The sequence below is a fragment of the Furipterus horrens genome, unplaced genomic scaffold (genome assembly GCF_987537825.1).
Source record: "Furipterus horrens unplaced genomic scaffold, mFurHor1.1.pri manual_scaffold_8, whole genome shotgun sequence".
Taxonomy (NCBI): Eukaryota; Metazoa; Chordata; class Mammalia; order Chiroptera; family Furipteridae; genus Furipterus; species Furipterus horrens.
The window spans coordinates 92,309,295-92,336,979 of NW_028327178.1; the positions used below are offsets into that span (position 1 = coordinate 92,309,295).

Consider the following 27,685-nt stretch of genomic DNA (forward strand, 5'->3'; position numbering starts at 1 on the left):
GGTCTGGAGCTAGGGAGACTGGTTAGAGTCAAGTCACTTCTCCTGCTCCAATCCACCTTAAGTGGGCTGACCCAGATTAAAGCTCCTCCTTCCCCTAATTGCACAAGCCAAGGAATCACAGAATCAGAAATGTAGTTTTATTTAAGGCAGAGGTAAAGAAAGGCTGTGCCCTTCCATCCCACTCCTTCTAACCCTAAGTCCTATCCCAAGTCAGACAGGGACCTGCTGAAAAGGCTGATGAGGGGCTGACAGGACGGTGACAGGGTTATGGGCTCTTACCTCTGATCAGCTTCCTTTCAGCTGTACCCATACCCTGAGGACTTAGGGGCTTCTAGATCTCACCTAAGGGAAACAGCTTTTCTGTCCTCAAATGGGAGGTACCCAGTGTTCACCCTTCCATGAAGACCCTGGGAGTGTCTAGAAGAGACCAGCCCTCCCAAGGTCAGGGGAGAAAAGCACCTCAGGAGGAATGACAAGTATGAGGGATAGAAGATCTCTTGAGCGAAGTCCGGGCAGGCCTGGCTGTGCCCTCACAGAGGATATGGGTTGTCCAGGACTGCCACTCCCGCTGCCACACCACCATCTGCATGTTCGATGGCTTTGGTTCGAAGCAGATGTCCCACATGCTTGTTCATCACAAGTGTCTTTCCCTGCCTATAGAAATGGCAACAGAAGACACAAAACTCTGTTACTTGGACTCAGCCCCCAAACCCAGGACCTTCCCTGGTCCCAGCTGACTACACTCAAGAAAGTATGAAGATTTTAGAATCAGTTGGGGTTTGCATCCTAGCTTGGAAATTACTAGCTCTGTTTTTGAGCACGTAACTCAGCCTTTCTAAATACCAGTTTCTTCCCCTTTAAATAGGGGTAATACCTCTCACTTTGCAAGATGGTCACGAGGATTAAATAAAGCAGGAAAAACACAGTGTAGCATGATGCTAGGCTCACATTTCATGTTCTATAGCTATAAATTTCCTTCTCTACTTCTCTCAAGACGGCTAAGGTGGTGAGGAGGGTTTGGGATGTTGTGAGAGGCAGGCAGAGATGCTGCATGAGGTTAGAGGGATTATAGAGAGGGCAGGCTCTGGTGGGGTGCATGGTAGGATCTGGTATTCCTACCTTGCCCTGAGTAGTTTGAAGGAAGTGGAATGAGGGACAAGGAACTGTTCCTTATGAATTCCCAAGTCTTCCTCTCGTCCTGATTCTTTAGTGTTCAAATCCAAACCCAGGGGGCCACTCGGATTTTTAAAGTCACTACATATCTTCTATCTGGCCCTTCCCACCTTTCCCCAGAATGCCCAGTAGCCTGGGAACTGAACCCAAACCCTCTTCTTCTCTGAGGTTCCTTCTAGTCCAGGGGTTTTCTCATTCATTTTGATACTTGAAATTTCCTTTATAGTTGCAAAACAGTTCTCATCTGGGCTTCTTTTGATAGCCCTGTGAGGTGGGCAGGTCTTGGGTCCTTGGCTGATTTACTAGATAAGGAAATGCACCTAGGGGATTGGCAGAGCTGCTCCCCGTCCAGTGCTTCCCTCCAGGCTTTCCTGGCTGGCCCTCTGGCAAGGAAGAGCCCCTCCCAACCCGCTCACCTGACATAGACCCCGAAGATGCCCAGCTCTGAGATGCACTGGGCCACTCGGGCAGAGCTTCCAGGCCGTAGTAGGCAATTCCCAAAAGGCTCAGGCTCAATCTTCTCCATAAGGATGTAGGAGGCTCTCTCCTCACTGTCTTTGAGCCGCTCCAGGACCTGCACCATCTCCTCCCCGTATAGGTTGTTACCTGCAATTCCACTGGCCAGTCACCCTGGGTCTTGTGCCCACCTTCTCCACCCCATGCTCCCACTTTTGCACCATGCGGGCAAGTCAGCACCCTCAGTTTTTGACACCAGCTCAGTGAAGCCACAGCAGGCCTGGCCCCCGAGGAGGGAATGTTACCTTAGCGCAAGATCCTGACTCAAAAGTGAACCCACCTTCCACCACACCATCCTGCCCTGGTTCTCCTCCTACCTGTCTATGGCTGTTACTTCTCAGCCTCTCTGACTGGCTCCTGCTCCTCTTAAATGTCAGGATTCCCAAGGAAATGGGCATCCACCCTTGTTCTCTCCTCCATGTACACACATTTTTTCAGAAAGATCTTTTCCAAATCTCTATCTAGATCTTATAACTTGTTAGCTCCCTAATCTTTAATTCTAGCTCCCTGCTCCAGACATCACATTGATATCCCATGGGTCCCCAAAACAAACTCAACATGTCCAAACAGAATTCATTACTTCTGCCTGAACCTGCCCATCTTAGACCTTCCTACTCCCAATCAGGCAAAAGGCATCCCTGAGTCATATTTAACTCCTCCCTTTCCATTACCTCACCCGCTCAAACACATCTCTTCAGTCTGTACTCCACGCCATCACAGTCCTAGCCCAGGCCTCACATTGCTCTCCTGGACGACTACACCAGCCTCCTTGATGGTCTTTCTGCTACTAATGTTTCCCCTCACTCCAAGACATGCTCTACCATGGCTGAAACAGGGATCCTGAATCAGTCGTGTGTCTCTTCCCTCCTTAAAACTCTCTAATGACTTCCCACTACCCTTAGGATAAAATCCAATTTCCTATGTATATTCAACATCCTTTATAATCAGGTCCCAAACCGTCTTTTCCTGACCAAATCCCTGCCTCCTCCCATTTCCCACGTTGTACTCCAGCCTCACTAGTAATTCATTAATCTCCAAAGATACCACACTTTCATGTGCCAGTGCTTTTGTTTAAGGTTGCTCCTTTTGTATGGTATGCTCTTCCCCCTTTTCCACCTGCGAAACTCCTACCTATCCCTGAGAACCAAGATAAAAAACCATTTCCTCTCAGGTCTGTGAGGCAGAAATGATCCCTGCTCTCAGGAAGTTCAAACTAGGTAGGAAGACATCCAAAGTCTTGAATGTCCCCATCGAACTTCCCCGCAATCCACCCACAGGCACCACAGACTAAACTTGTCCAAACCCTCAAATGCTGGGTAATCAGATTCCCTGTGCTCTGCAGCACTGGATCACAGAATCTCCTGGGACACTGTCCAAGGCGATGGCCTGTGTCAGTTCTCTTTTATCTCTCAGAGCCTAGGTCTGTGCCCATAGCAAATGCCGGTCAGCATTGGAGACAGTCAGCCAGCCCTTTTTCACTGAGCAGCCCTGCAAAGGGGGATCCACCTACCTCCACCTTCTCTCTGGGGCTTTAGCACAAACCGGCTAGGAGCAGCGAGGGCCTCAGCAATGGCCTGGTCTCCTTCTTCACCCTTGCACGAGGCAAAAAACTATCACTGGCAGTTTCAGACAAAGAGCAGGAGCTGAGGTCCTGCTGGTTGTGCAGAGCAGCAGCAGAGGAAGAGCAGCTGGGAGAAGAGCACTAAGCCCCTTTACACTGGGTGCTACTTACTCTATGGTGTGGACCCCACCCCACCCTGCGCCACAGAAGACCCCTGCAGCAGCAAGTACAAGAGAACAAGTTTTCTCTGGCAACAATTCAGGGGTCTGCAGCAGAAGCCCTGGAAAGGAGATACAGATACTCCTAACTCTTGCTGTCTGCCTCAGCCTCTCCCTCTTATCATCCCCATCTCCGCGTTTGCTGAGAGTTGACAATGGATTCCAGCCCTCCAGCCCAGGACTCTAGAGGTTCTCACCGAGTATCACTGACCCAAGTCCAGCCCAGTACCAGCCCCAGCCTCCCCAACACATTGGGCTCTGGGTTCCTGCCACCTAGGAGGCCTGCAGTGGGAGAAACAGGCTGCCCACACACCATGTCCAGTGAGTAGAGGCCAGCGAAAGTGGCACGGAGACGGGCCACAGCCTCAGGCTGGCCAGGGAGCAACACCTCCAGCACGCCTGCTCTGCTCAGCTCCTGCTGCACCTTCTTAGTTCCAGCCAGCTGGGTGGCAATATCCGGGCACTTGACAGCACGTGACCTCTCCAGCAGGAGGCGGGCTTCCCAGTTCTGCAGAGAGGAACGGGGGAATTTTACTTTATATCAATCACATCAGCTGTCCAGCAGGGGCCAGGTATCATGCTTTCTATCCTTACTCTCATTGTCTCCCAGGGTCATTGCAACATCCTTGTGAGGCAGGTGGGCCCCTCCCAATCTGCAGGATTCTTGCCTTCAGGGAGCTCACAGTCTAGCTCAATGATACATGACTATAATGAACACATTGTTGACCAGTCACAAAAAAACTCGTGTTTTCAAGCCCAAGTGTTGTTGACTGATAACGAGTTAATTCATGTTTGTACTTGGATTAGCTTATACAATTCTTAAAACTGAGAGTAATATAGGATTTTGTAAAAGTTTTCATAATCATGTTTGTGTTTACTTTATTATAAAAATTATTTTTCTAGATCAGAGAAGGAAAACTCTGACTCCAAAAAACCTCCGCTGCCTTGCGGCATACCTCTTCAGGGGAAAGGCTAAGGGAGTAAACCCCGACAGAAAATCCGGAGCCGGAGTCCCTAAGGCGGTTTGACGTTGTAGTCAACACCGGCAACTCCTGCGGCGCACCTGAAGCCAAGCTGTATTGACTCCGTCTTTCCCTTGGACCCTTCAGCTGCGAAGAGAGGGTGGGTCTGCTGCATGGGCAACAGCAGACCCTCCATATCACCCTGCCCAGGCTCTGTAGCTTCAGCTTCACTGGAGAGGACACTCCAGCGTCATCGCAAGATGTCGATTCAACACGAGAGGAGACAGATACCATGTCACTCCCGAGTCGAACTGCACAGCCATTCTCGGCAGTGCAGATAGACTCTTAAGAAGCTACACCATCGTCTCTCGAGACGGACGGCTGCCGACGACGACGACAATTTTTCTAGATATTCCAGGTTTTATCACAATTTTAGTATTGCAAAAATTTCAAATATGGCGCATTGCGATGGTGAAGAATTTTTCAATGAATTATATGCAGACACTTTTCTAATTGCCTGAGTGTCTTTGAAGTATATAGCAGTGATGTGGAAGATGATAGTCTGTCAGAAGATAGTTATGAATTTGATATTAGGCCACCAAAACAACAAAAATGAAAAGGGCAGCAAAACTAGATATATTTGCAAAACCTGTTGTGTACCATGGCACGTAGGTGAATGCTATACAGTTTATCATACCAAAAAATTATTAATAGTTATACAGAAGATATGTACAAAGTTTCATTTCAATACCTTATGTATAAAGTATACTGAATTTTATTTAGGTTGTTTCATTTTCATATTCAATTATGAAAAAATAGCCGGTGATATGGGATAGATTTTGTACAAAATTGCCAGTCAGCAATGTGTTAAAAGGGAAAATGACAAAAGGTCTAATGGTGCAGAAAATTTGATGAAGAGGTTTCCCACTGTGCTCCAAATAAAATCCAAACTCTCTCCTTCTCAGCCTCATTCTATGCCAGCACTCTGCCCCACTCCCACATTCTAGCCACACAGTCCTGTCAGTCCTCAAACACACAAACAGCATTCCCGCCTAAGGGCCTTTGCATTTGCTGCCTTTCCCTCTGCCTGGAATTCTCTTCCTTTTGACTTTTCCAGAGGATGGTTGGATCCTTCTCATCCTTAAGTCTTGCCTCAAAGTCATCTTCTCAAATCACCCTATTTAATATGGGTTTCTCCATAATTTTCTATATTTTCACCCTGTTGTTTCATTCAGAGACTTTTCCCCAACTAGAAAACATTTTTTTCTATTTTTGTTTCCTTTTTGATGTTCATCTGCCTGATCAGACTGTGAGCTCCACAAGGACCAGACACTTTTGTCTTTCCTTGTTTCCTGTTGTATCCCCAGTGTCTAACGCAGTGCCTGGCACTTTGTAGGTTCTTAATAAATATTTGTTATTGTTGTTTAATAATGTGAAACCTGAGTGACAAGTAGAGTCAGAGAGGCGAGACTCAACAGGTAAGAAGTACAGGAAGTCTTCACTTTACATCGTTGACAGGTCCTTGGAAACCACAACAAAGCAAAACGATGTACAACGAAACCAACTTTAGCATAGGCTAATTGATATAAACAAGAGTTAAGTTCCTATGGCATTTTTCTGGTCCCCAAAACATCATCAAACTTCTATATAAAGACCCAAACACTTCTAATATTAAACATGGAAATAAATGTGAGCTATACGTACATTTAAGAAAGATTAATAAAAACAAGTAAGATCATGACTTTTCAACCCACTTAGTCCAGTTCAGGGTTGTGGGTGCAGGAGCAGCTCAGGGTGCCAGGCTGGAATCAATCCTTAACAGGGCACCCTTCCATCACAAGGCACACTCATATACACCCCACACTCAGTCGCACTGGGACAATTTAGACATGCCAGCTCACCTAATGTGCACATCTTTGGGATGTAGGAGGAAACCAGAGTACCAGGAGAAAACCCATGCAGGTATGGGGAGAACGTGCAAACTCCAGAGACAGTGCCACCAGCTGGGAATCAATTTTTTTTTTCTTATCAACATTATAATGAAAAGATGTTATTCGAGGACCTGCTGTACTCAGGTTAACAGAGTAATATAAGCAAAGGCCTACAGGTGGGTAATCACAGAATGAAAGGTCTGGTGTGCCAGGAGTTTAGGGTGTGAGAGGCAGAGAACAGCAGAGGGTCATGCCTCCCCACTCTAGTCCCCATTCTTAGGCACTAGGGAGACAATGTGTCCTTGATTCCAGACCACATCAAACTGCCCACAGCAGGATCAAGGGTTATGGCCCTGCCCCCCAATCCTACCCTGACGCTTACCCATGCCGTCCTTCCTTTGATATAACCATCCTCCTGCAGTACCTTTGGCTGGCCTTCACCAATAACCCCAGGCACCTACTAGGCCGGTATCCCAGGCAGAGTTACAGGTACCCAGAGCATCAGAAATAATCCCAGAGAAGTACCCTTACGTTAGAAGCGGAAAAAGCAAAACTCAGAGATGAGCAGGGGGCTGCTCAGGGTCAACTTAGCAATTCACTAAGCCTTGCAGACTTACCTCCATGTTCTACACCTGGTCTGAGCTTCTCGGTTCTCTAAAAATATTCTCCTTATGCACTAATTTCCTTCCTCACTAGCTCCGCTTCTTTTTAAAGTTTTATTTGGGTCCTTCCCCCAAACCTCCTGTCCTGGAATGTGGATCCATTTTCCAAATAGACAATGTCTCTCTTCTCTAGTCAGAGAGTTCCCACCACTGCTAACCACTTTCTAGAAGAACAGATCTTTTGAAGAGCTGCTTCCTATACAGCTGGACCTTTGGGAGAATCCTATATTCAAAGAACAATAGATCTAGAAGGAGCTTCCTCAATTATCTAGTGTAGTTCCCTCAGCTTACAGAAACTGAGCCCAGAAAGGGTCAGGAATTTACGCATGGGCACACAGAGGCAGAGACAAATACCCCTAATGGTATTTCCTAACTTATTTCCTCCTTTACCTTCTCCCAATTGAAAGCAAGGCTTTTTAGCCTCTCCATGCTGTAGATTAGGGGCAGGGGGAATGCTATACTGGGAATGCCACTGGCCTGAGAGTCACAAAGCCTGGGAACTCCCTGTGGGACCTCAACAAGCCCTTGCATCTCTCCAAACCTTAGGTTCTCCATGTGTGTAATGGGAATAATTATATGTCTCACAGAGTGGTTGTAAGGAATAAATAAAATAATGGAGGTCAAAATAATTTTGAAGCTATGTAGTAGGGATAACAAGATAAGGTGATGTCATTACTGTCATTAACAAGAATGGGCAGATGATTAAATACTTTCTAATGCAGATAAGAGTAGTAAAAGTTGGCAGGAAGGAAATAGTGGTATGGTAGAACAGGTTTGCATCAGCTAGTGAGAGCTGATTATATCCATCTTTTCCCAACTCTGTGTTAAGAGATATTAAATTGGATAGCTTGAAATTGGCCATAATGGGGAGTATTTACACCATAGAATTCAGCAAACGTTAGAAATTGGGCTTTCCCTCCAGAAAGATGATTGTTAACCATTACCAGCATATCCCCAAAAACAGTGTGAATGCTTAAAGCACTGTGGATTCCTGAGGATTCAGATTCTAGAAGGCAGCGTGTTTGCAGAGTGAGAGGGAGCAAAAAGTTTACAGGATAGGAGGTCCCGGTAGCACGTTCCCTGAGGAGGTACGGAATCCAGAGCTCAGGAAAAAACCCAGATTGTTGTGACACCTGAGTTGGGTCTCTGAGGAACGATAGTAGGCAAAGAATAGTTGAACAGAAAATACCAACCTGTAGATTGTACTGACTCGGCATGTAGCCATCCCGGAAGTAAACCACAGCAATTTCCTGGCCGTCCCTAGAACACAGGATGGAGGAAGCTGCTCTGTTAAATTATAACTGATGTGTTCAGTGGTTCGATCTATTTTAGGGTGCATCAAAATGAGTTTGGCTACTTCTAAAGTCCAAAGGGGCAGCCTGGACAGGGGTTCATTGGAACCAGTGAGTAGATACCTGCACACCACTGCTTCCACTAAAAACATACAGGTGTTCAGTAAGGAATGCTTTAGAATATTCCAGATCTACAGTCATTCTAGGAAGGCCAGAGAGAAACAAGAAGGCAACTAGAACCAAATTAGGTAAATTTTTAAAATTAGGCTCAAAATTACTGAGTGGCAGAATCATATTGCCATGCTTAGAAAAATTCACTTGTGCCCTGACCAGTGTGGCCCAGTTGGTGGGTGTTGTCTGCAAAGTGAAGGGTCACCAGTTTGATTCCTGACTCTCCCAAGATATATTTATTGATTTTAGAGAGAGGGAAAGAGAGAGAGAGCGAGACAGACAGAGAGAGAGACATAGGTGTGAGAGAGAAACATTGATCAGTTCTCTTCCATACTTGCCCTGACCAGAGACCAAACCTGCAACCTAGGTATGTGCCCTGACAGGGAATTAAGCCCATGGCCTTTCAATGCACGAGATGACACTCTAACCAACTGACCCACACTGGCCAGGGCAGACTAAAATTCTTTTTTTTAATGGCAGGAGTGATGATGGGGAGATGCAAAATTATGAGTCTAGTTAAGACACAGACTGGCACCCAGTGTGGCTCAGTTGTTTGGAGCAATGTCCTGTAAACCAAGGGGTTGCAGGTTTGATTCCTGGCAGGGGAATATGACTGGGTTAGTGTCTGGATATTTCTATCTCGGTACCTCCCTTCCCCTCACTCTAAAATTAATAAGCATGTCCTCGAGTGAGGATGAAAATTAATTAATTAATTATAAAAAAGACACAAACTGTCTTTTGAACTGTTTCCCCTTTTCTTTGATTTATTTAATATTTTCTGGTTTATCTGGAAAGTAAATTAATGACTTTGTTTTGTTATGAGAAAAGTACATTTTGAAAATAGTAAATGGTATTGTAAAATTTCATGGAGGTTCTTAATTTTAAGAATCAGAACATTCCAGGTCTAAATGTGTGTGCTATAAGCAATACTATCCAAAAATGTAGTACTAAAGTCACTTGGTGGTGGCCCCTGGAGACAAGTGCAGGGCCTGGCTTAGAGCACAAATCCAGGCCCCTTAAGGTCTTGCCTGGTCTCAAAAAGCAGGTCCCAGATCAATCACAGAATAAGCCACTACTCCTCTTCCTCCCTGATTGCCCAGCCCAACTGCTCAGGCCTGCCACCAAGAGGGACAAGAAACTTCTGGGAGCACAAGGGCATATGAAAACCAAGGTTATTTTAAGAAGGCCCTTATCTAGAATGTCATTAGCTCTGATACAGCCCTTTAGAAGCAGAACTTGGCTAGCCTTCTCCAAAATGTCCTGAAATTATGGGGTATTTCAGACCTCACTCCTAAAATTCAGAGAAAAGGAAGTAAGCAATCACATCTCCCAGAAGAAAGGATCCTTTGGGGACAGTGGGTAAAAGGATGCGTTTCCAAAACCAGCCCTCTACTGGATCCTTGGCAGAACGTTCCCTGAACACTTACACAAACAGCTTTCGGTCTTGGTCCAAAGATCCCTTTTCAGAGACATCTTCAAACCTTCGCCGGATAACATGGATGTTCCTGGGGAAGATGGGCAAGGGTCATAGGGAGTGGATGCTGTTCTGAGTGGCTCTCCCCAATCCTGGGGCCACATATGGAGGTCTCTCCTCTTAACTTACCTGGCCAGGAGCTCATTCTCTATGGCACGCTGGTCAAATATGTTCCTTTCCTTCTCCTGAGCAATCAGTAGCACCAGAGCTCTAGGGAAAGAGCACAGGTGGCCCAAGGTAGCTATAAAGCTTATATTCCCTCCATCCCACCCCCTTCAGGAGTGAGAAAGGACACAGCTTCCCTGAAAAAGTAGATATTATCTTAACTTATGACTGCCACGGGCATAGACACCTGAGGCTACAGCACATTATTTTCTGAAAATAGGAAGCTTGGAAAAATAAAGATGTCTCTGCCTCTTCTCTAGTAGGCAGATGAAATATTGCAATGATGTCAGCTTTCTGTGCAAATTAAAATTCAGATTTAAAATCATCTCAAGGGGGGTGGGCTGGGCAGAGGAGGGCAAAGGGGAAAAAATTGGGACAACTGTAATAGAATAACAACAACAACAAAAAACTATTTCAAAAACCTAAGAGGATTTTTTTCTTAGAATATGATTCTAAAATCTTTCTGGAAGGACAAGCAGGTGAGAGTACTAAAGAATATTTTGTATAGAGCAATGCTATGGGTTGGGACTAATGACCCTATTACTAGACTATAAAGCATATAATTAAAGAGTTTTTGATTCTTGCATGAAACATTAGAATAGCATGGCATCCTATAGAAACTCTACAGTGCCAACTATAAATAAGGCATTATTTCCTCCTGGGGCCTCCCAACATTTTTGTGACATACACAGGGCCACCTTTGATCCCACAGTATTAATGGGATCACTGTGGTTTACTTGGTCTCTTACTCTCTGCTTATTCACATGTTTCTTAATGAAGCAGGAACTTAAGGACTCAGGGAAAAGCTAATGCCGAGAACTGCCTGCTTGGCTACCAAACAAGGTGCTTTCGGTTGTCAAAGGCAGGTCCAGCCCCCAACAGGACTCTCTCTTAGAGCCAACGCTCAGCAGCACTGAACTCCGTTTTTGCTATAGCTGTACTGCTCTGTGCTCATGGCTTCTTGCTGAGACCCTTGGATGGCCAGGCTTTGGCTTAGGTTTCTAAGTGTGGATTCCTGACCTCCTGTACCTGGCTTCTTGTCTATTTGTCTCCGCTTTTCCCTCCCTCTGCCTGACTCCTTTCCGCTTAGCTGAAATACAGGTCCTAGTATGCAGCCTCTCCTGGCCTGCCTGACATTAAGCTGAGTCTTGGCTCAGCTCAGTATCTGAGGGACAAGCTAGAAATGGTGCTCCCACAAGCCATCTTGCTCTGGGAGACTCCCAAGGGCTAATGGCCTTGCTTTTCACTTTGCAGCCCGATCTACCCTGCTCATAGGTGGGAAGGTGGCACCTGGGCCCAGGCTGGCCCACCTCTAAGAAGAGGAAGAGTAGGGAGGTTGGAGATTATAGGTTAAAGTGGAACTACAAGCCTGGTTAATGAAGTCAGCCTGCTCCCTGATAAATAATCGGAGCCAGACTCAGAAAACATATGATCCTCCTCCTGCCTTCAGTTCTGAGCAGTCGGTCAGGATTACGACTAGGAAAGTTGTCAGCTAAGGAGGTGAAGTGGCCGTAACATGCTGGCTGGGAGTGAGGACTCGGGAGTTGCAGTCTTGGTTCTGTCAGTGACCTGTGGTATCACTTGTCCTTCAGCAAGTCCTTGAGCCCTGATTTCCCCATGTATAAAATAAGGGTTTTAAAATAGATCATTGTTCCCAAACTTTTATACCAAGAATCCCCCCATTTTTTTAAATGTGTTTTATTGATTACAGTGTTACATTTGTTCCAATTTCCCTTCCCTCTGCTCCCCTCCACCCAGTGGCACCCCTCCCTCCCCTTGTCCCCCCCTTTTAGTCCATGTCCATTGGTTGTGCATATAGTTCTTCTCGACCTCTCTCTGTCTATTCCATTCCCACCTACGATGTTTCTTAATTCCTATACCATCTCCCTCCCTCTCCCCCTTCCCCTTCCCTTCTGACCTCCCCCCAATATGCTCCCCATACCTATAGTTCTTTTTCCACTCTCATTGCCTATTTAGTTTGCCTTTGTTTCAATTCCCTAGCTTCTGTTGTTGTTTCTTATGATGCAGTTTTCATTTTAGTGTTCATAGTTTTGATCCTTCTTTTTCTAAACCAGTCCCTTTAACATCTCATATAACAGTGGTTTGGATCTAATGAACTCTTTCAGTTTTATTTTGTCCTGGAAACACTTTCTCTGCCCTTCTATTCTGAATGACAGCTTCGCTGGATAAAGTATTCGTGGTTGTAGGTTTTGGATTTTCATTACTTTGAATATTTCTTGCCAGTCCCTTCTTGCCTGCAGGGTCTCCCTTGAGAAGTCAGCTGATAGTCTAATTGGGATCCCTTTGTACATGATTCTTTTTTTCTCTCTTGCTGTTTTTAAGATTCTCTCTTTATCTTTAACTTTTGACATTTTGATTATAATGTGTCTTGGAGCGGTTCTCCCTGGGTCCAGTTGTTTTGGAACTCTCTGTGCTTCCTGGACCTGTAAGTCTATTTCCTTCCCCAAGTTTGGGAAGTTCTGCTTTATTATATTTTCACTTAATTTTTCAATTTCTAGTTCTTCTTCGCCCTCTGGCAATCCGATAATCCGTATATTCGATCTCTTATAGCTGTCCCAGAGGTTTCTGATCCTCTCATCATTTTCCTTGCTTCCCGTTTCCTCGCTCTGCACTGGTTGACTGTTTGTTCCTTCTCTATGTTCTGGTTTGTTGATTTGAACTCTGGATTTTATTTCCTCACCATCTGTCTCGTATGTGGTTTTGTTCCTTTCAGTATGAGTGTTTTTCAATTCTTTCTCATCTTTTTCCAGATTTTTTGTTAATTCTGTAAGCCACCTGATAACAATGGCCCTGAACTGAGCTTCTGACAGGTTTCTTATTTGTTCATCTGTCAGGTTCTTCATCTGTTGCCTGGTGAGCTGCGCCACCGGGATTTCTATAGTTGTCTGCCTCATTTTGACAGATGTGTTTTGTTTTCTTGGGCCCGCTATAGGGGGCAGTGCCTGTGTACTCGTCACAACCCAGCGACCGGCGGCGATCCGCAACCTTTTTTGCCGCGCTGTGGCCCTTTGTCGTCACAACCCAGCGACCAGCGGCGATCTGCAACCTTTCTCGCCGCACCGTGGTGCTTTGTCGTCACTGCCCAGTGACCAGTGGCGATCCACAACCTATTTCGCAGCGGTGTGGTGCTTTGTGTGGGGGTGGGGGTCCAAGATGGATTCCCGCAGTTATTCTGCTAGGAGACCGGGATCAGTCCTCCTGCCCTCTGGGCCTCACTGTTCGGGGCGATGTGGTGGCTGCTTTTCCCAGCATTGGCATCGCAAGCTGCCGGGGTTAGACTGTAGCTGAGATTGCTCTCCCTGACGCTGTCCCTGGTGCGACCGCAAACAGCACCGCCCCCTTTCGCTCTTCCTACCTGCCCAAAGGGCGCCACTGGTTTATAATTTCATATGTTGGGCTCCCGTGTAGTTTTATTTTCTGGAATTTCTAGTTATCTTTTGTTTTGAAGTAGTTGTATTCCTCTCTAGTTGTAGAGGGAGACTGAGCGTGTCCGTCTAAGCCTCCATCTTGGCCGGAAGTGAATCCCCCTTTTTTATCTCTACCCCTTCCAATCACAGATACTATATTTTGAAAGAGTTTGAATAAATGTATAAATTGAAATCATAATTTTCCAGGCTTCCTTCTAAAAAATTCTTACAAAGTATGAGATAACTGATGAAAATGCATCTGCTCTACAAACGCTTGAGCCTCAGTTTTACAATCTATACTATGGGACCATTTGCCTTGGAGGCAGAAAAATGTAGTAGAAAGAACACAGGCTTTAGAAGCACATAGACATGAATTCTAAAATTACCAGCTGTGTGACTTTGGGCAAGTTATTCAACCTCTGAGAAGCCCTCAGTTTGCTCTTCTGTAAAATAAAACTAATAGTCCTTAAAAGGTAGTTATTATTATTGATATTAAAAAGTCTCACATATGGATACTTGAGTTATTTAAATTTTTCAAATCAATGATTTCATTTAATTCTCACTACCCCCCTTTTAAGTACAGTATTATCATTACACTCATTTCACAAATGAAGAAACTGACACTTAGAAAAAAGAAAAGACTTAGTTAAGGTCATGAGCTGGGTCAGCGGAAGTACCTATTCGATTTTCAAAATGGGAGATCACTGTCTCAGCTCAGATGCCCCATAGCTCCCACCCACCAGCGCCTAATTTTGGGCACATGTCTCCTCTCTCCATGTTATTTACCACCTGGTGGGAGAAACCCTCTGCAGCACTGGTCCATCATCAGTTCCCCAGCTGATCCACCTCCTGGCTTCACACTCTTAAAATACAACCTAGCCAAGAGTTCTGCTTGACAAAATATTCACCCGATGACTTCTAAATGCTCCCAGTCTGAGGTTTCTTGGGTCTTAGTGAGGCTTAGCAAGCCCAGAGAGGCTCTCTTGGAGACAATAAAGTGATTATGAATGCAGGTTCTGGAGGGAGATGGACTCTGGACTACCACCAACTCACCACTTGACTTTGAACAGTTTACTTAACTTCTCTGAACCTCACTTTCTTCATCTGCAAAGTGGGGGAGAGGAAGAGTACCTCCCTCAGAGTGTTTGATATGAGGATTCAGGATTCAGTGAGATCTCATATGCAAAGCGCTGGCACACAGTATGGCACTAGTGAGAGCTCATTAACACTGCCATCACTGTCACTGCGGTGGCCCCTCACTTATCCAGAAGTCACTTACCCAGCATCTTCACACATTTGGAACATGGTTGAGAAATAGGAAGGAAGCAAAAACTGCCTCTAAGCAGTTAAAACAGACACTAAAATCCCTGCATCAAAGCTTATGCATTTAGTCATCAAAGAAGCCCTCACATTCGTTAGACATTTGCTTTTCCGAATGAACCACAGCAAATCAGAAAGGAGGTATAGGGCAAGGAGTGGAGGATTCCAAATTCAAGCACACTGATAACAGGGAGACAGAGAGAAAAACTATGAAGTAAAAGAATGAGAGCTTAGAGCCTGAAAGTCAGGGCCATTAGCACAGGCAAACAGCCTCGCAGCCTCTGCATTACATCAAGATGCAATCACCGACAGTCAAAATGATGACCTTGAGCCTTCATGAAAAGATTAAATTACAGTCAGTATCTTTTATTTAAGAAGGAAGCCCGAATCTCCATTAAAATTATTTTGGCCCTTAAAAGTGTTAAGCTTCTCTATTCCTGGAACAATTTGATCATTCCCTAATGATGTCAGGCAAAGTTGGTGTGCCCATGAATGCTGCATTTAAAGCAGGATCCTTCCGCCACTCTCCCCCGCCCCTATGCCCCCTTACTTGGCTGAGCCGTAGAGCTCCCAGGCTTTGGCAATCCCCAGGGCCAGTCCCTTGCTGGGATTATTGGAGAGGATCTTGGCAGCTTCTTTGGTCTTACCCAGGACATTGAGAACATGCCTGTCGGAGGAGAAACGTCTGTTTAGGAATTGGCATGGACCTGAAAGACCCCCTCTGTCTATAACTCACAGGCACTTACAGGAACATCGCTTTGAGAATCAGCTAAGCATTAAATAGCATCTTACCATCATATTCCTGTAGGACACCTTAGGCTGCAATATGCTGGGCTGCCTTCACCCTGGCCCCTGGTATATATGCACGGAGGAGGCCTGAGACCCTGTGTTTCCACTCCACACCAGCCTCCCAATGTGCCAAAACCCTTTTCCTTGAGCTCCAGGCACTGCCTGGAATCCTGCTGTAGACCACCTAGAATGACAGCAACCTGGAGCATAACTGCTGGCTCGAAGCAGATGCTATTAGGGTCCAACCCTCAGATGGGAAGCCTCTGCATCCCTCCCTGCCTTGGATTCTGACCTCCTTTCAGACCGTCAAACAAATGTACTCTTTCTCACCTCAAGACCCTCTCAGATTCTGTTCCCGCTGTCTGGAATACTAACTTGTACAATAAGGGGATAGGACTAGATGAACTGTGAGTCCCTTTTCTACCTGAAATATCAAGACCTAATTGCAAGTGGAAACTGTACTACTGGGTTGGGGGGTGGGGGGGTGTTGGCGGGAGAACCGACACATAACCCAGGTTCTGGAAGGCATACTCAGAGGTGGAGATATCCCTGTCCCCCCGACTATAGGCTCATCAGGCCATTCATTACCCACTGGTGTGACCAGGGATGCCCCAGGGACCTACCTGTGCACAGCTGGGGTCCGAGAGGCCAGGCCCCCAAAGCTGGCAGAGATGGTGTTGATTTCAATCTGTTTCAAGGCTGGGGAGCCATCTGTATTGTGCTGGAACATGTAGTCTGAGCGATTCAGGCCCAGGAACACAGGCTGTGGGGAAAACTAAAGGCTGAGGACATCTGCCCGTGGTCTGACTCTGAGGGCCTAGCCACGGAGCAGACAGGTACCATGAACACTATGTAGAGAGAGATTAGAGGCTCTGGCTAACACTCCCAAACATTGTTATGGTCATCCCAGGATTGGCCAGTGAGTTACAGACCCAGTGGGAACCAGTGAGAGGTGGACTCCCATGAGTTCAGGACCTGGGCTAAATTCTTCTGGTTTAAAAAGAAAAAGAAAAAAGAAAAGAAAGGCAGGGGGAGGGGCAGATCCCAGGCTGGAGTGGAGTAGGGAATGGTTACCTGGGCAATGCCCTCTTTCAGGACTCGCTTGTGGATGTCAAAGAGACGAGCAGTAAAGGCATCCCTTTTGATGGTGCTGGCGGAGGAAACAACATTTTCTAGGTTACATGGAACCTTAAAGGTCAAGGAATCCACCCCTGTCCACTGACTGCTCAATCCTCTCTGGGTTCTACTGATCCAAACCTGAACACCTGCTAGAGAACAGTGGTTTAGAACCCGGCTCTAGAACCAGGTGACCTGGGTTGAAATCCCAGCTCTACCACTTACAAGTAGGCAATCCTAGAGAATCGTTTTACCTCTCTGTATCTCAGATTGTCCAAATGTAAAATGAAGAGGAAAACAATTACACTTATATCACACAGTTGTGGTAAAGAGTAAATAAAATATTTCATGTACAGAATTGAACATAGGGCCTGGTCCCAAGAACTCTAAAATGACATGATATAACCATTCTATACTTAAGTAACTGATGGTTGTAAGCATTCTGACTGACTTAACATGAACTCTGTAGTTTCCCCTACACTCTGGGACCTCCCATAACAGGTCTTCTCTTCCTCTTCCATAGCAGCCCTCAGAGATTAGAAGACAGCAGTTACACCCTGTGCCCCAACAGAAGTTTTCTGACTCAAGTTAAGTATCCTATTTTTTCCTTCAACCAGTCCTTACATGATGTGATTTCCTCAGGAAAGCCTTCCCTGTCTGGTCTCTCTGCTATGTGATTTCATAGCACGGTGGACCTCTCGTTACAGGACTGACTCAGTTGCAACTTTCCATTTCATTTGTGTGATGATTAGCATTCTCTCTTCTACTGGACTGTAAACTGCATGAGGGTAGAGACCATGCCTGTGCTGGCTCATCACACGGCCCAGTGCGCTGCTGTGGCATATGGGAGGAGCCCACCCAGTATGGTTTTCTGCCGCTCCAGGAAGAGGCACCCACAGGGAACTATTGCCACACTTGTTGTCTCTTATGATTCGGGACAGTCTCTGTGTGCCTGCCCAGGCCCGACTCACAGGCTCGTCTTGTTACGGGGACCCCACTGAACCCGAGCAGCTCAGGCCTGCCCTGAAGTACATCTGCTCTGCAGCCGGCTCTCTCATAGGGCTTCCCAGCCTTTGGTGAAGAGTAGGGTCCCCAGCTGGACTTCAGCCTCCAATAAAGCTGAGACACATTTTCCCACTTCCGTAGAGGTGCTTTCCTTCAACCCCAGACTAGGGAGCCTGGGGCTCTTCTCCCTTCAAGCTAGGGTTTGTGTGTATTTTAGAGCTGAAGGGAACAGGGGTTGCAGAGACAGGCTGCAGGGAAAGTCTCCCACCTCATTGCTTCTTTAGGGTGAAGGTCATAAGACAGACTGTTCATATTTCCCACAATCCAGAACCAGAGGTACAAAAGCCAGGCGCATGCCAAGGAAGAGAGTGGTGGTAGGGTTTGAACATTCATGACTCATTGTATTTTTAGCTTCCAGTCAGTGATTTCCAAACTTCTTACCATATTCACCCTCACACCAATGTACACATTTTAAAAAGATTTTGTCTCTAATAATAAGTTTTTTCTTTTGAAAAATCAATCAGGCATGCAATTACATATATATGGCTCCGTCGTCGTCGTCGTTGTCGGCAGCCGTCCGTCTCGAGAGACGATGGCGTAGCTTCTTGAGAGTCTATCCGCACCGCCGAGAATGGCTGTGCAGTCCGACTCGGGAGTGACAATCCCTGCCGCACTTGTTACAGGTGAAGGCAGATGGCTGTTGTTGCTGCTGTTGACGCTGCTTCCGCCTCGATCTTTTCTGGACCGCCTCCTCGTTGCGCGCAGCCTCTGCGCGTGACGTACCTTGCCTGACCGCGAGCCTCCAGGCTAGGCGGTCGTCTGCTTGAACTTCCCATGTGTTGAGATTGATGGAGCATTGTGTCATGTCCCTTTTGCAGATGTCTTTGAACCGCAGTTTTGGGCGCCCTGTCATCCTCTGGCCTTCTGCTAGCTCGCCATAGAGGAGGTCTTTGGGAATAAGGCCTGCATCCATTCTTTTGACATGGCCGAGCCACCTGAGGCGTCTCTCACTAAGAACTGCATGCAAACTGCTCATGTTGGCTCGCTTCAGCACCTCAGTGTTGGGGACCTTATCCTGCCAGGCGACATGCAGGACGCGTCGCAGGCACCTCATGTGGAAGCTGTTGAGTTTCCTTTCGTGCCTTGCGTAGGTGGTCCACGTCTCGCTGCCATAGAGGAGAGTGCTGAGTACGCAGGCTTGGTAGATGCGCAGTCTGGTTTTCTCAGTGAGGCTGGAATTGTTCCACGCTCGCCGGTTCAGTTTGGCCATAACTTTGGCTGCCCTGGCGATTCTCCGATTGACCTCCAAGTCGACTGACAGAGAGCTCGAGATGGTGGACCCGAGGTAAGTGAAATTGTTGACAACCTCCAGGGTGTATCCGTCGATGGTGATGCATGGGGGAGTCCCCGTGCCTTGAGCCATAACGTTCGTCTTCGTCAGGCTGATGGCTAGTCCGAACTCCTTGCATGCGTGGGAAAGGCAAGTGACTGCTGGAGTCCCTCTTCGGAGTGTGATGTCAAGGCTGCGTCGTTGGCGAAGAGCATCTCACGGATGAGCACCTCTTTGACTTTGGTCTTGGCTCGTAGACGGGCCAGGTTGTAGAGCTTGCCATCGGATCTGGTGTGAATGAAGACACCCTCGCTGCAGTCCTTAAAGGCGTATTGGAGGAGCATGGAGAAGAAGATTCCGAACAGCGTAGGCGCGAGGACGCAGCCCTGCTTTACTCCACTGCTGACTGGGAAGGCCTCAGAGGTTGCGCCGTTGTAGGACACCGTGCTGTGCATGTTGTCGTGAAAGGACGTGACCACAGCAAGCAGATGTGGTGGACAGCCAATCTTCCGTAGCAAGCTGAAGAGTCCGCTTCGACTGACCAGATCAAATGCCTTCGTGAGGTCGATAAGGCGAGGTAGAGTGGTTTATGCTGCTCGTGACACTTCTCCTGCAGCTGGCGTAGGGAGAAGATCATGTCCACTGTTGATCGGCCAGCTCTGAAGCCACACTGGGACTCTGGGTAGATGCGGGAAGCAAGGGTCTGCAGGCGGGCAAGAGCGACCTGGGCGAATACTTTGCCGACGACGCTGAGGAGAGAGATGCCCCGGTAGTTGTTGCAGTCGCTGCGGTCTCCTTTGTTCTTGTACATGGTGATAATGTTGGTGTCTCTCATATCCTGGGGGATGTAACCCTCCTTCCAGCAGAGACAGAGTAGATGGTGGAGTGGCTGTAGCAGGACTGGTTTCCCGCTCTTTAGGATTTCTGGAGGGATTCCGTCGCTTCCTGGTGCTTTCCCGCAAGCGAGGCGGTCGATGGCTTTGCCGAGCTCTGCCGCAGTAGGTGGGGTGTCTAGCTCCTCCATGACTGGTAGGTCTGGGATGGCGTTAAGAGCAGTGTCTGTTACGGTGTTCCTCGTTGCGTACAGCTCGAGGTAGTGCTCGGTCCACCGCCGCATTTGCTGTTCCTGGTCAGTGATGACCTCACCTGTCTTGGACTTAAGGGGGGCGATCTTGGAGGGGATTGGGCCTGTTGCCTTCTTGATACCCTCATACATTCCTCGTGCGTTGCATACACAAATACATATTTATATATATATTACTCTAAAATAAAGACTGTAGTTCTAAAGTAATTTCCCTTGCCCAAGGGCCTGAAAGGGAAAAAAAGATCAAGGGAAAAGAGACAAAGTGGTGGAAGGGGTAAGTCATTTCAGGTGTTCTGTATCCTCGTTGCCCAGTCTTACCCTATTCCACCCAGAGAGGAGAGGCCTTGAAGAACAAGAAAGGGTCACTGGTTAGGAGAAGAAGTGGGAAATGTGACTTTAAACCCAATAACCTCACTTGCCCTCTGTTTTCTCTAAAACCATGATGACCTTCTCTAATTCCAAATGGAAATTTCAGTCTTCAAAGAAGGGAGTCACGGATCAGAGAATCACAGAATGTCACTGTTGGAAGGGACCTTAGATTTAGGCCAACCTCCCCACTCTACAGATGAAGCAATTGAGGCCCAGATAAAAATATGGTTTAAGGCCATATTTTTACATAAGAGGTGGGTCCAGGATTAGAAGCCAGCTCTCCTAACTTCTATTCTACTATTTTTAGTTTCTCTGGGGGGTACTTGTACACCAGTCCACCAAGTGAGATCCCAGAGCAACACCTCACGGGTCCCCAGTCTTACAGTCCCTTGGTTCTCGCAATTCCCAGCCCCCAGCCAACATCCCAGCACCTAGCACCTGGACAGAGTTTGCTCCAAAAAGGCAGCATTCTGGCTGACAGCATCCACCAGCAGGTTGAAGTCCATCTGCACAGCATAGGCCTGCTCCAGCAGGGCACTGGGGACCAGTGAGGGGAAGAGCGTGAATGGGGCATAGCTCACCACCTGATGGAGGAGAGTGGGCACGGGTAGAACACCTGTGAATGGGTTTGTCTTCCTGTACATGTGACCCCATGGAAAGTGTCCCCCCCACCCCCAGGGTTGGAGATGGTGACACAGATTGCCAGGCCCAGAGTTCAGCTGCATTCTCAATTCTTTGAACTTTGGCAGAGCCAGGAAACCCACATACAATCTGAGATTCCTAACAACAAATGAACTAGAATTTGGGTAAGAGGTGATAACATGACCTGGTAACTTATTTATGAAACATTCCTGAATGTAACCTCTGAGTTAATATCAGTTTGCCATTATGGTAGTATGAGTTTATGGTGTTAGAACTTGGCATTTAAATATTTATTTTAAAAATATTATTTTGAATAGATAATACAAACACATGACACAAAATTCGAAAGAAACAGAAGGCTGCATAGTGACAGTATGTCTCACTCCCACCCTGGCTCCAATGACCCAATTCTCCTTTCCAGAGGCAAAAGGTATACTAGTGTCTCACATATCCTTTTAGACTAATGCATATGTACACATACACATTTTCTCATTTTTTTACACACACCAAAGCATATGATACATACATTGTTCTGTCCTTTGCTTTATAAATACTTCAGAGACATTTTCATATATATCCAAATAGAGCACTTTCATTCTTTTTAATGGCTGTATAGTATTCTATGCTTTGGATATATCATAATTCATTGAATATAGCCTTTTATTATGAACAGTTAGGTGGTTTCCTTTTTTCCATCATTACAATCAATGCTTCAATGAATAGCCTAGAATATACATTCTAGGTATTTTGTGTGTGAGAAAATAAGTTTCTAAAAGTAGAAATGTCAGGTAATAGGGTAAATCCATTTAAAATTTTGGTAGATAATTCCCCAATTACCCTCCTCAGCATCTGTTTTAAGACAAAAACGAGGCAGTGTACTTGTGAGAGTAAGGTTCTTTCAGCTAGAGGCTTGTACAGGTATGAATGACTGAAGATTACATAAGGGGTGACCTAATTCCGAGTGCTCGTGTGATGACCACAGTTGCGTTTCCTTGGCTTTAAACCTCACAACTCTGCCTCTTGCAACAAATCCCACTTGGCCTGAAAAACTCCCAACAAGTTTTTCTGTTAGGTCTTTTCTGCTAGGACTTGTTATTCCCTACTTGAATTTGGGATCAACAGCATAACGCTATTCTCTGCTGGCCATAGGCTAAAGGCTGAAACACAGTTTTTGTACTTTTGATAGAAAAACAGACACAGAGTTATTTTTCCACTATAGGAACTATAGCACATGCATAACAGTTAACACTGCTTCAGAGACAGGGAAATAGAGGGTGATAGGAAGAACTCCCATCCTATGTTAAGGGGGCAGTTGGAACTCTGCTCTAGCCAATTGCTGGCATGCAGAAAAGTGAGCCAGGGTTAACAGCTGATTTAATTTTTCAAGACAAGCTGGGTATCTAGATCTTTTTTTTTTCCCCATGATTTAAAGAAATGTTGGCTCTGACTTTTTAAAAGACATTCCGGTTAAAAAAATAAAAAACAACAACCTGTAAACAATGCTTACTTCTGCGGAGGGAAATAGTAGCTGGAGGAAGGAGACATTCTATACTGAATAGCCTTTTGGATTTTGTACCCTGTTCAAGTGTATTTTTTAAAAAATGAATTAACTCCCTAAACACTGCAGGAGCCAACTATTCAGTCTGCACATGACTAGTTTGTGGCCCTGATCTACAGAGCAAAGTTCAGACTCTTCTTCCACCCAGTATCCAGAGCCTCATGGCTGTCTGACTTTGGCCTGCCTTCTTTCCCACTCTGTCCACTTATGTGCCCTGCAGTGAGCTGAATTCTCTTAAACATTTTTTGCCTTTCCCTGCTTTGAGGCCTCTGCTTTGCTGTTCCTTTCTCCCATTTGTCTTTTAACACACTATAGAAATGATTTTTGAAAATAATCTTCCATTTGTCTTTTAAGATCTAGTTCAAGGAGCTAATGAATTGCTCCTTCCTCCACGAGTCCTGTCTAGTACCCTGGGAGGGACAGTAACACATGGAAATTCAGAGAATGGACTCAGGACAAACTCTTTGAGTTTGAATTCTGGCTCTGCCAATTACACCACCATTTAAAGTTACTCTCTGGGCCCTGGTTTCCTCATCTCTGTTGCAGTGAGGACTAAGTGAGTTACTGATTCCAAAGTGAAAAATGACAGGAAGAGTGTCTTTTTTCTCTGGATTGGAAAATTGAGGACTGCGCCATTTCTAGGTTTCATTAACTTCAGGAAGACCAGATATTGCTGGACCTTCACACAATATCTGTTGATTAATAGAAGAAATAAAATCTTGGAAGAGAAAATGCTTCATCCTGGGTTCAGACAAGCAGTTCACAAAATCTCAGGTTCACAAACCAAGCAATGATATCCCTCAAGCCATACGCATACTTCCACAGTATCTGCCTGCCTTTGGCGAGAGCCATTTTCCTTCCCTTGGGCCTCAGCAAGCACATTAAGTCTGGACTCTCCACCAGGCCCCTAACTTGGTTCGGGGCACACAGAGACAAAAGAGTGTCTTGGAAAAAAAAGATGGTGGCAGCTCCTTAGCTACTAATCTGGATAGTCATAAGAATAATGTTAAGTTAAAAAAAAAAAGTAAAGCACAGAAGAGCTTGTCTAGTATTCTGCTTTGTGTAAAAAGTGGGAAAAAGGAATATGTACATATTTTCTCTTTATGAATAAGCTATCTGAAAAAAATAAAAATGTTTTATTTATGCGTATAAAACACAGGTTACCTTCAGGGCAGGAGAACTGTGTAGCTAAAGTACGTGGGAGGGAGGGTTGAAGTGTAAACTCAATACACTTTAAATTTTGAGGCGTGAAAAATGTCTTACCTAGTCACAAAATAAAAAGGGTTTTTTGTTTGTTTTATTTTAAAGGATGGGATTTTCTTTTTTTTTTAAAGACATGGTTTGGACTCAGCAGCTCTATAATATCTTTAGGTATCAACTGCAGAGAAACACTCATACAGGTGCCCAAGCAGGCACATACAGGGATGTTCCCTGTAGGGCTATTTGTAGTCATAAAACATTGGAAATCACCTAAATAACCATCAGTAGAAGAAAGTTAAACTGTGATTCATCCACACCTGGAATACTATACATCAGAATGAAGCTGATCCTAATGGAGGAAGTTGAAAAGAGTTCTAAGACAGACTGTTAAATGAAAAACAAACAAAAACACATCACAGAATAATATGTATGACCCAACTTGTTTTTTTAAACAATTACATATTTCTTTATATACATATATATGTATATAAATACATAGAGAAAGACCTGGAAGGATGTATTACCAGTTACAGAGAAGGTAGTATGATTAGGGGTTTCTTAAAAATAGTAACTCACTGGGCAAAGTGCTTCACATTAATTATCTCCTAATTCTCTTACTAACTTGATGGGGTAGGTCCCAATATTATCCTTTTTTAATATTTGGAGAAACTGTAGCTGAGGGAGCTAAGTAACTTGCCTAAGTCACACTTCAAATCCCAGACTTAAATTTGAATACTCTAGCATGTACTTTTTACTTTACATACTTCAAGAGATCAATATTAATTATTAAAAAATAAAATAGAACAAAAATGTGATCTTTGACTCCAAGGAGCTGATTCCAACCGGGCAGGGGCCAGATAATGGGCAGAAGGACCCCGAGCAGTGTTATCAGTGCTATGGGAGGGGCTGGGGGCTTACATCAGAGGAGCTGGGCTGCTGTGAGGTCCTCAGCAACACTCCCTCAGCCAGGGCCCGGTCCACAGCCTGCCGTGCCAGCTCCTCCAGCTGCTGCTCATCCTGCAAGAGGCTCCCCCAGCTGTTAGCCATCCCAACCTGCAACAGAAGGAGAGGGCTTGGTGACAGATAGCTGGTGGCCAGCAACCATTGAGACAGCAGTGTGGTACAGGGGAAACAACACTGACTGGCAGCTCTTATCACAAAACAGAAAGCTTAACAAAGCAATTCCATTGTCACCTTCTCTTTTGATTCCTAGAATGACGGCATTATTCACAGTAAGGAAGCAGACGTTCAGAGAGGTAAAATGACTTGCCCAAGTTAATCACTGGTAAAACCTGCACGTGAACCCTGGTCTCTGGACTCCCAGCTCAATGCTTTTCATTGCAGAAAGAGGCACTAATGTTGCATGTGATTGAGGTACATTCCTTCCCCTCCCAAGCTGCAGATTCTCTACATGTGAAACAAGGGAGAGGGTAGACCGGTGGTTTCTAAACCTGGCTGAATATTTGAGGGTGGGGGGTAGGGGGTGGCTTGGGAGAGAATACAGATTCCTGCGCCGCACTCAGAGATTCTTATTCAAAAAGTCTGATTGGAGGAAAAGGCTGAAACTCTGTACTTTTAACAAGTTTTCCTGGGATGGGAATCACTGCAATAAATTACAATTTCCCTTCTAGCCCCAACAACCCATGATGCAGATCTCAAATAAATTACGTGGGGGTGGGGAGGTGTGAAGGAGCCCTTTGTGAAATACTATGAAATGCAGATAAGGTGGATTCATTCATTTTGCAGCAGGGGTTAAGATCCGAATAAAAATCTGGAAACACCACTCATTAATTTTGTTCTGCCCTATTGTCATTTGATGTTAGGGACAGAATATGGCTGTCCAGTTCAGTGATCCCCAGAAAGAGAGCTAAAAAATGACAAGCAACCTCTGTCACATTCAGCTCCATCCCCCGGTCCCCATGACAGGACAGTGCTAGACCAATTATGAAAGTCTGCCAGCCTCAGCACAATGCTTTGAAAGAATAAGCATGTGATTTCAAGAGGGTCCTGTTGGGAGAGAGAGAGATATGGGCGGTCACAGTAAAGAACAAAAGCTTTGAGGTTAGTCAGACCTGAGTTTGAGTTCATAATATTACTTCCTTTATAAATAAGGTTGTGGTGTGGATTAAATGAGAAACACTTGTGTGCAATTCTTTAGCAGCATTTGGAGCTCTATACATGGGAGCTTCTTTTTTTGGCTGTACCCACTCTATAGGTGGGAGACTTGTGAGAGGTCACACAGCAGCCTAGTGGCAGAGCCTTAAACATTAGAGCAATGGAATCTTCCATTAGCCCTCATCTCTCCACAACTCTGGGATTCCAACTGACTACTGTTGGGCTTTTGTTTAGCTGGCAAACACTGACTGGCACCTAATGCCAGGCCCTTGAGTAGGTAATGAAGACACAGAGAAAGATAAGACATAAAAAGAATTACTATGAAAAGTGCCAACTGGATCCTTTGTTTTTCTCCTTCTATAGTCTCAACCATTCTTGTGGCTTTATTTGTTTTGCTCATGCCACTCAAATCTGGCCCTTTACAGCAGTGCTTCGCTGACCTTCAAACAAGAGTACCCAACTGCTTACTGGGAGTCTTCACAGAACCGGGGTAGAATTTGTTATCTCCCCATAAACCTGCTCCTTCTCTGATGAACCCCACCCGCGCAGCCAAGCATTGTATATACTTCTATGCCCCATTCTCCTCAAATCCTGGGGAGTCTATCTAAATATATAGTTCTTTGAATTCCTTGATTTCTCTCCATCTGGACTGTTAGGAGCCTAGCACTGGACACCCTGTGCACTAAATAGATTCGGAGTGAGACATCTTCAGTGACCGGCATACACCAGCCTCTCTCCTCCTTACAGGGATTGACACGTGCTGTGTCTTTGGAACTCCCCACCACTCCCAACCAGGTTCCTGACTTTGAGAATCCGTCCTTGCTCTTCTCCACCCAGGGCTTCTACAGCCCATTACGTTCCCCTGCACTGTGCCTGACTTGATCACTTCTCTACCTCCAGCACCTAATACTGTATTCAAATGAGTGTTAAATGAAAGAATGATGAATGAATGACAGATTGGGTCCAGATCACCAAAAGCCTTACATCGCCCACACGGAAACCCGGTTTGGACCTTACCCCGAGGGCTGGGCCAGCGCCGGTGTGAAGCCCGGGATTAACAACACGGTCTCCTGCCCAGGCCTGCCCCACCTCACGGGCTTGCTGGCTTCCACCCCGGACAAAGTTTGGTCCTAATCGCACCCACCTTTTTTTTTTTAGAGTCGGGCCCTAGTCTCACCGGCACCAGGTTCCCAGCGGCCCCATCTGAAGTCAGAAGATCTGGGAAACATATGATGAACAAGCTCCAGCCCAACCCCCTCACTCGACACCAGTTTTCCCGTTCCTGCCATTGAGTTTGATCTACAAGATGTCTGGGCCTCCAGGGTACGCATCGCTGGCCAGTCCCCTCCCCTCCCTCACAACCTTCCCCCATAGGAAGCGTGACCCTTGCCGGCCGCCGTTGCCACTCCCCCAACCTACTTGCTCTCGGTCCCGCCGTGCACCGTACTCAGACCACTCGCGCCGTTACCCGAGGTCCAAGGGGCGGGGTCTCCACGCGATCCAATGCGCTTGCGTGGACTGCCCGCGGGGCCTAAAAAGCAAGGCGGGGGAGGAGACCGGTGCTCGTGGAGCTGGACGGCGGCCGGGAAGGGGCAGTCCGTGTG

General features: G+C 46.1%; 1 protein-coding gene across 4 annotated transcripts; it reads right to left on the reverse strand.

Moving 5' to 3' along the window:
* Positions 1 to 115: 115 nt before the first annotated feature.
* On the reverse strand, positions 116 to 27,685 carry GSS (glutathione synthetase). Of its 4 annotated transcripts, none has more exons than XM_090286294.1 (13): positions 27,501 to 27,685; positions 24,885 to 25,019; positions 21,005 to 21,150; positions 16,737 to 16,812; positions 16,286 to 16,425; positions 15,424 to 15,540; positions 10,090 to 10,170; positions 9,914 to 9,991; positions 8,217 to 8,283; positions 3,782 to 3,976; positions 3,200 to 3,281; positions 1,590 to 1,779; positions 116 to 654 (listed from the first exon to the last, which is right to left on the reverse strand). In XM_090286294.1, exons 2-13 carry the CDS (start codon positions 25,011 to 25,013, stop codon positions 531 to 533), a joined length of 1,425 nt encoding a protein of 474 aa, XP_090142420.1. In that variant the 5' UTR covers positions 25,014 to 25,019; positions 27,501 to 27,685; the 3' UTR covers positions 116 to 530. The 4 variants fall into 4 exon arrangements, with proteins under 4 accessions (XP_090142420.1, XP_090142418.1, XP_090142421.1 ...); XM_090286292.1 differs by lacking the exon at positions 27,501 to 27,685 and adding an exon at positions 27,259 to 27,419; XM_090286295.1 differs by lacking the exon at positions 27,501 to 27,685 and adding an exon at positions 27,099 to 27,133.

Excerpts from the sequence above, each read along its gene's own strand:
- GSS (XM_090286294.1), bottom strand. The coding sequence starts at position 25,013 with ATGGCTAACAGCTGGGGGAGCCTCTTGCAGGATGAGCAGCAGCTGGAG. Across the intron at positions 10,171-15,423 it reads GAGCTCTACGGCTCAGCCAA|AGCTCTGGTGCTACTGATTG; the intron begins GTAAGGGGGCAT and ends CTCTTTCCCTAG. Across the intron at positions 655-1,589 it reads ATCTTCGGGGTCTATGTCAG|GCAGGGAAAGACACTTGTGA; the intron begins GTGAGCGGGTTG and ends CCATTTCTATAG.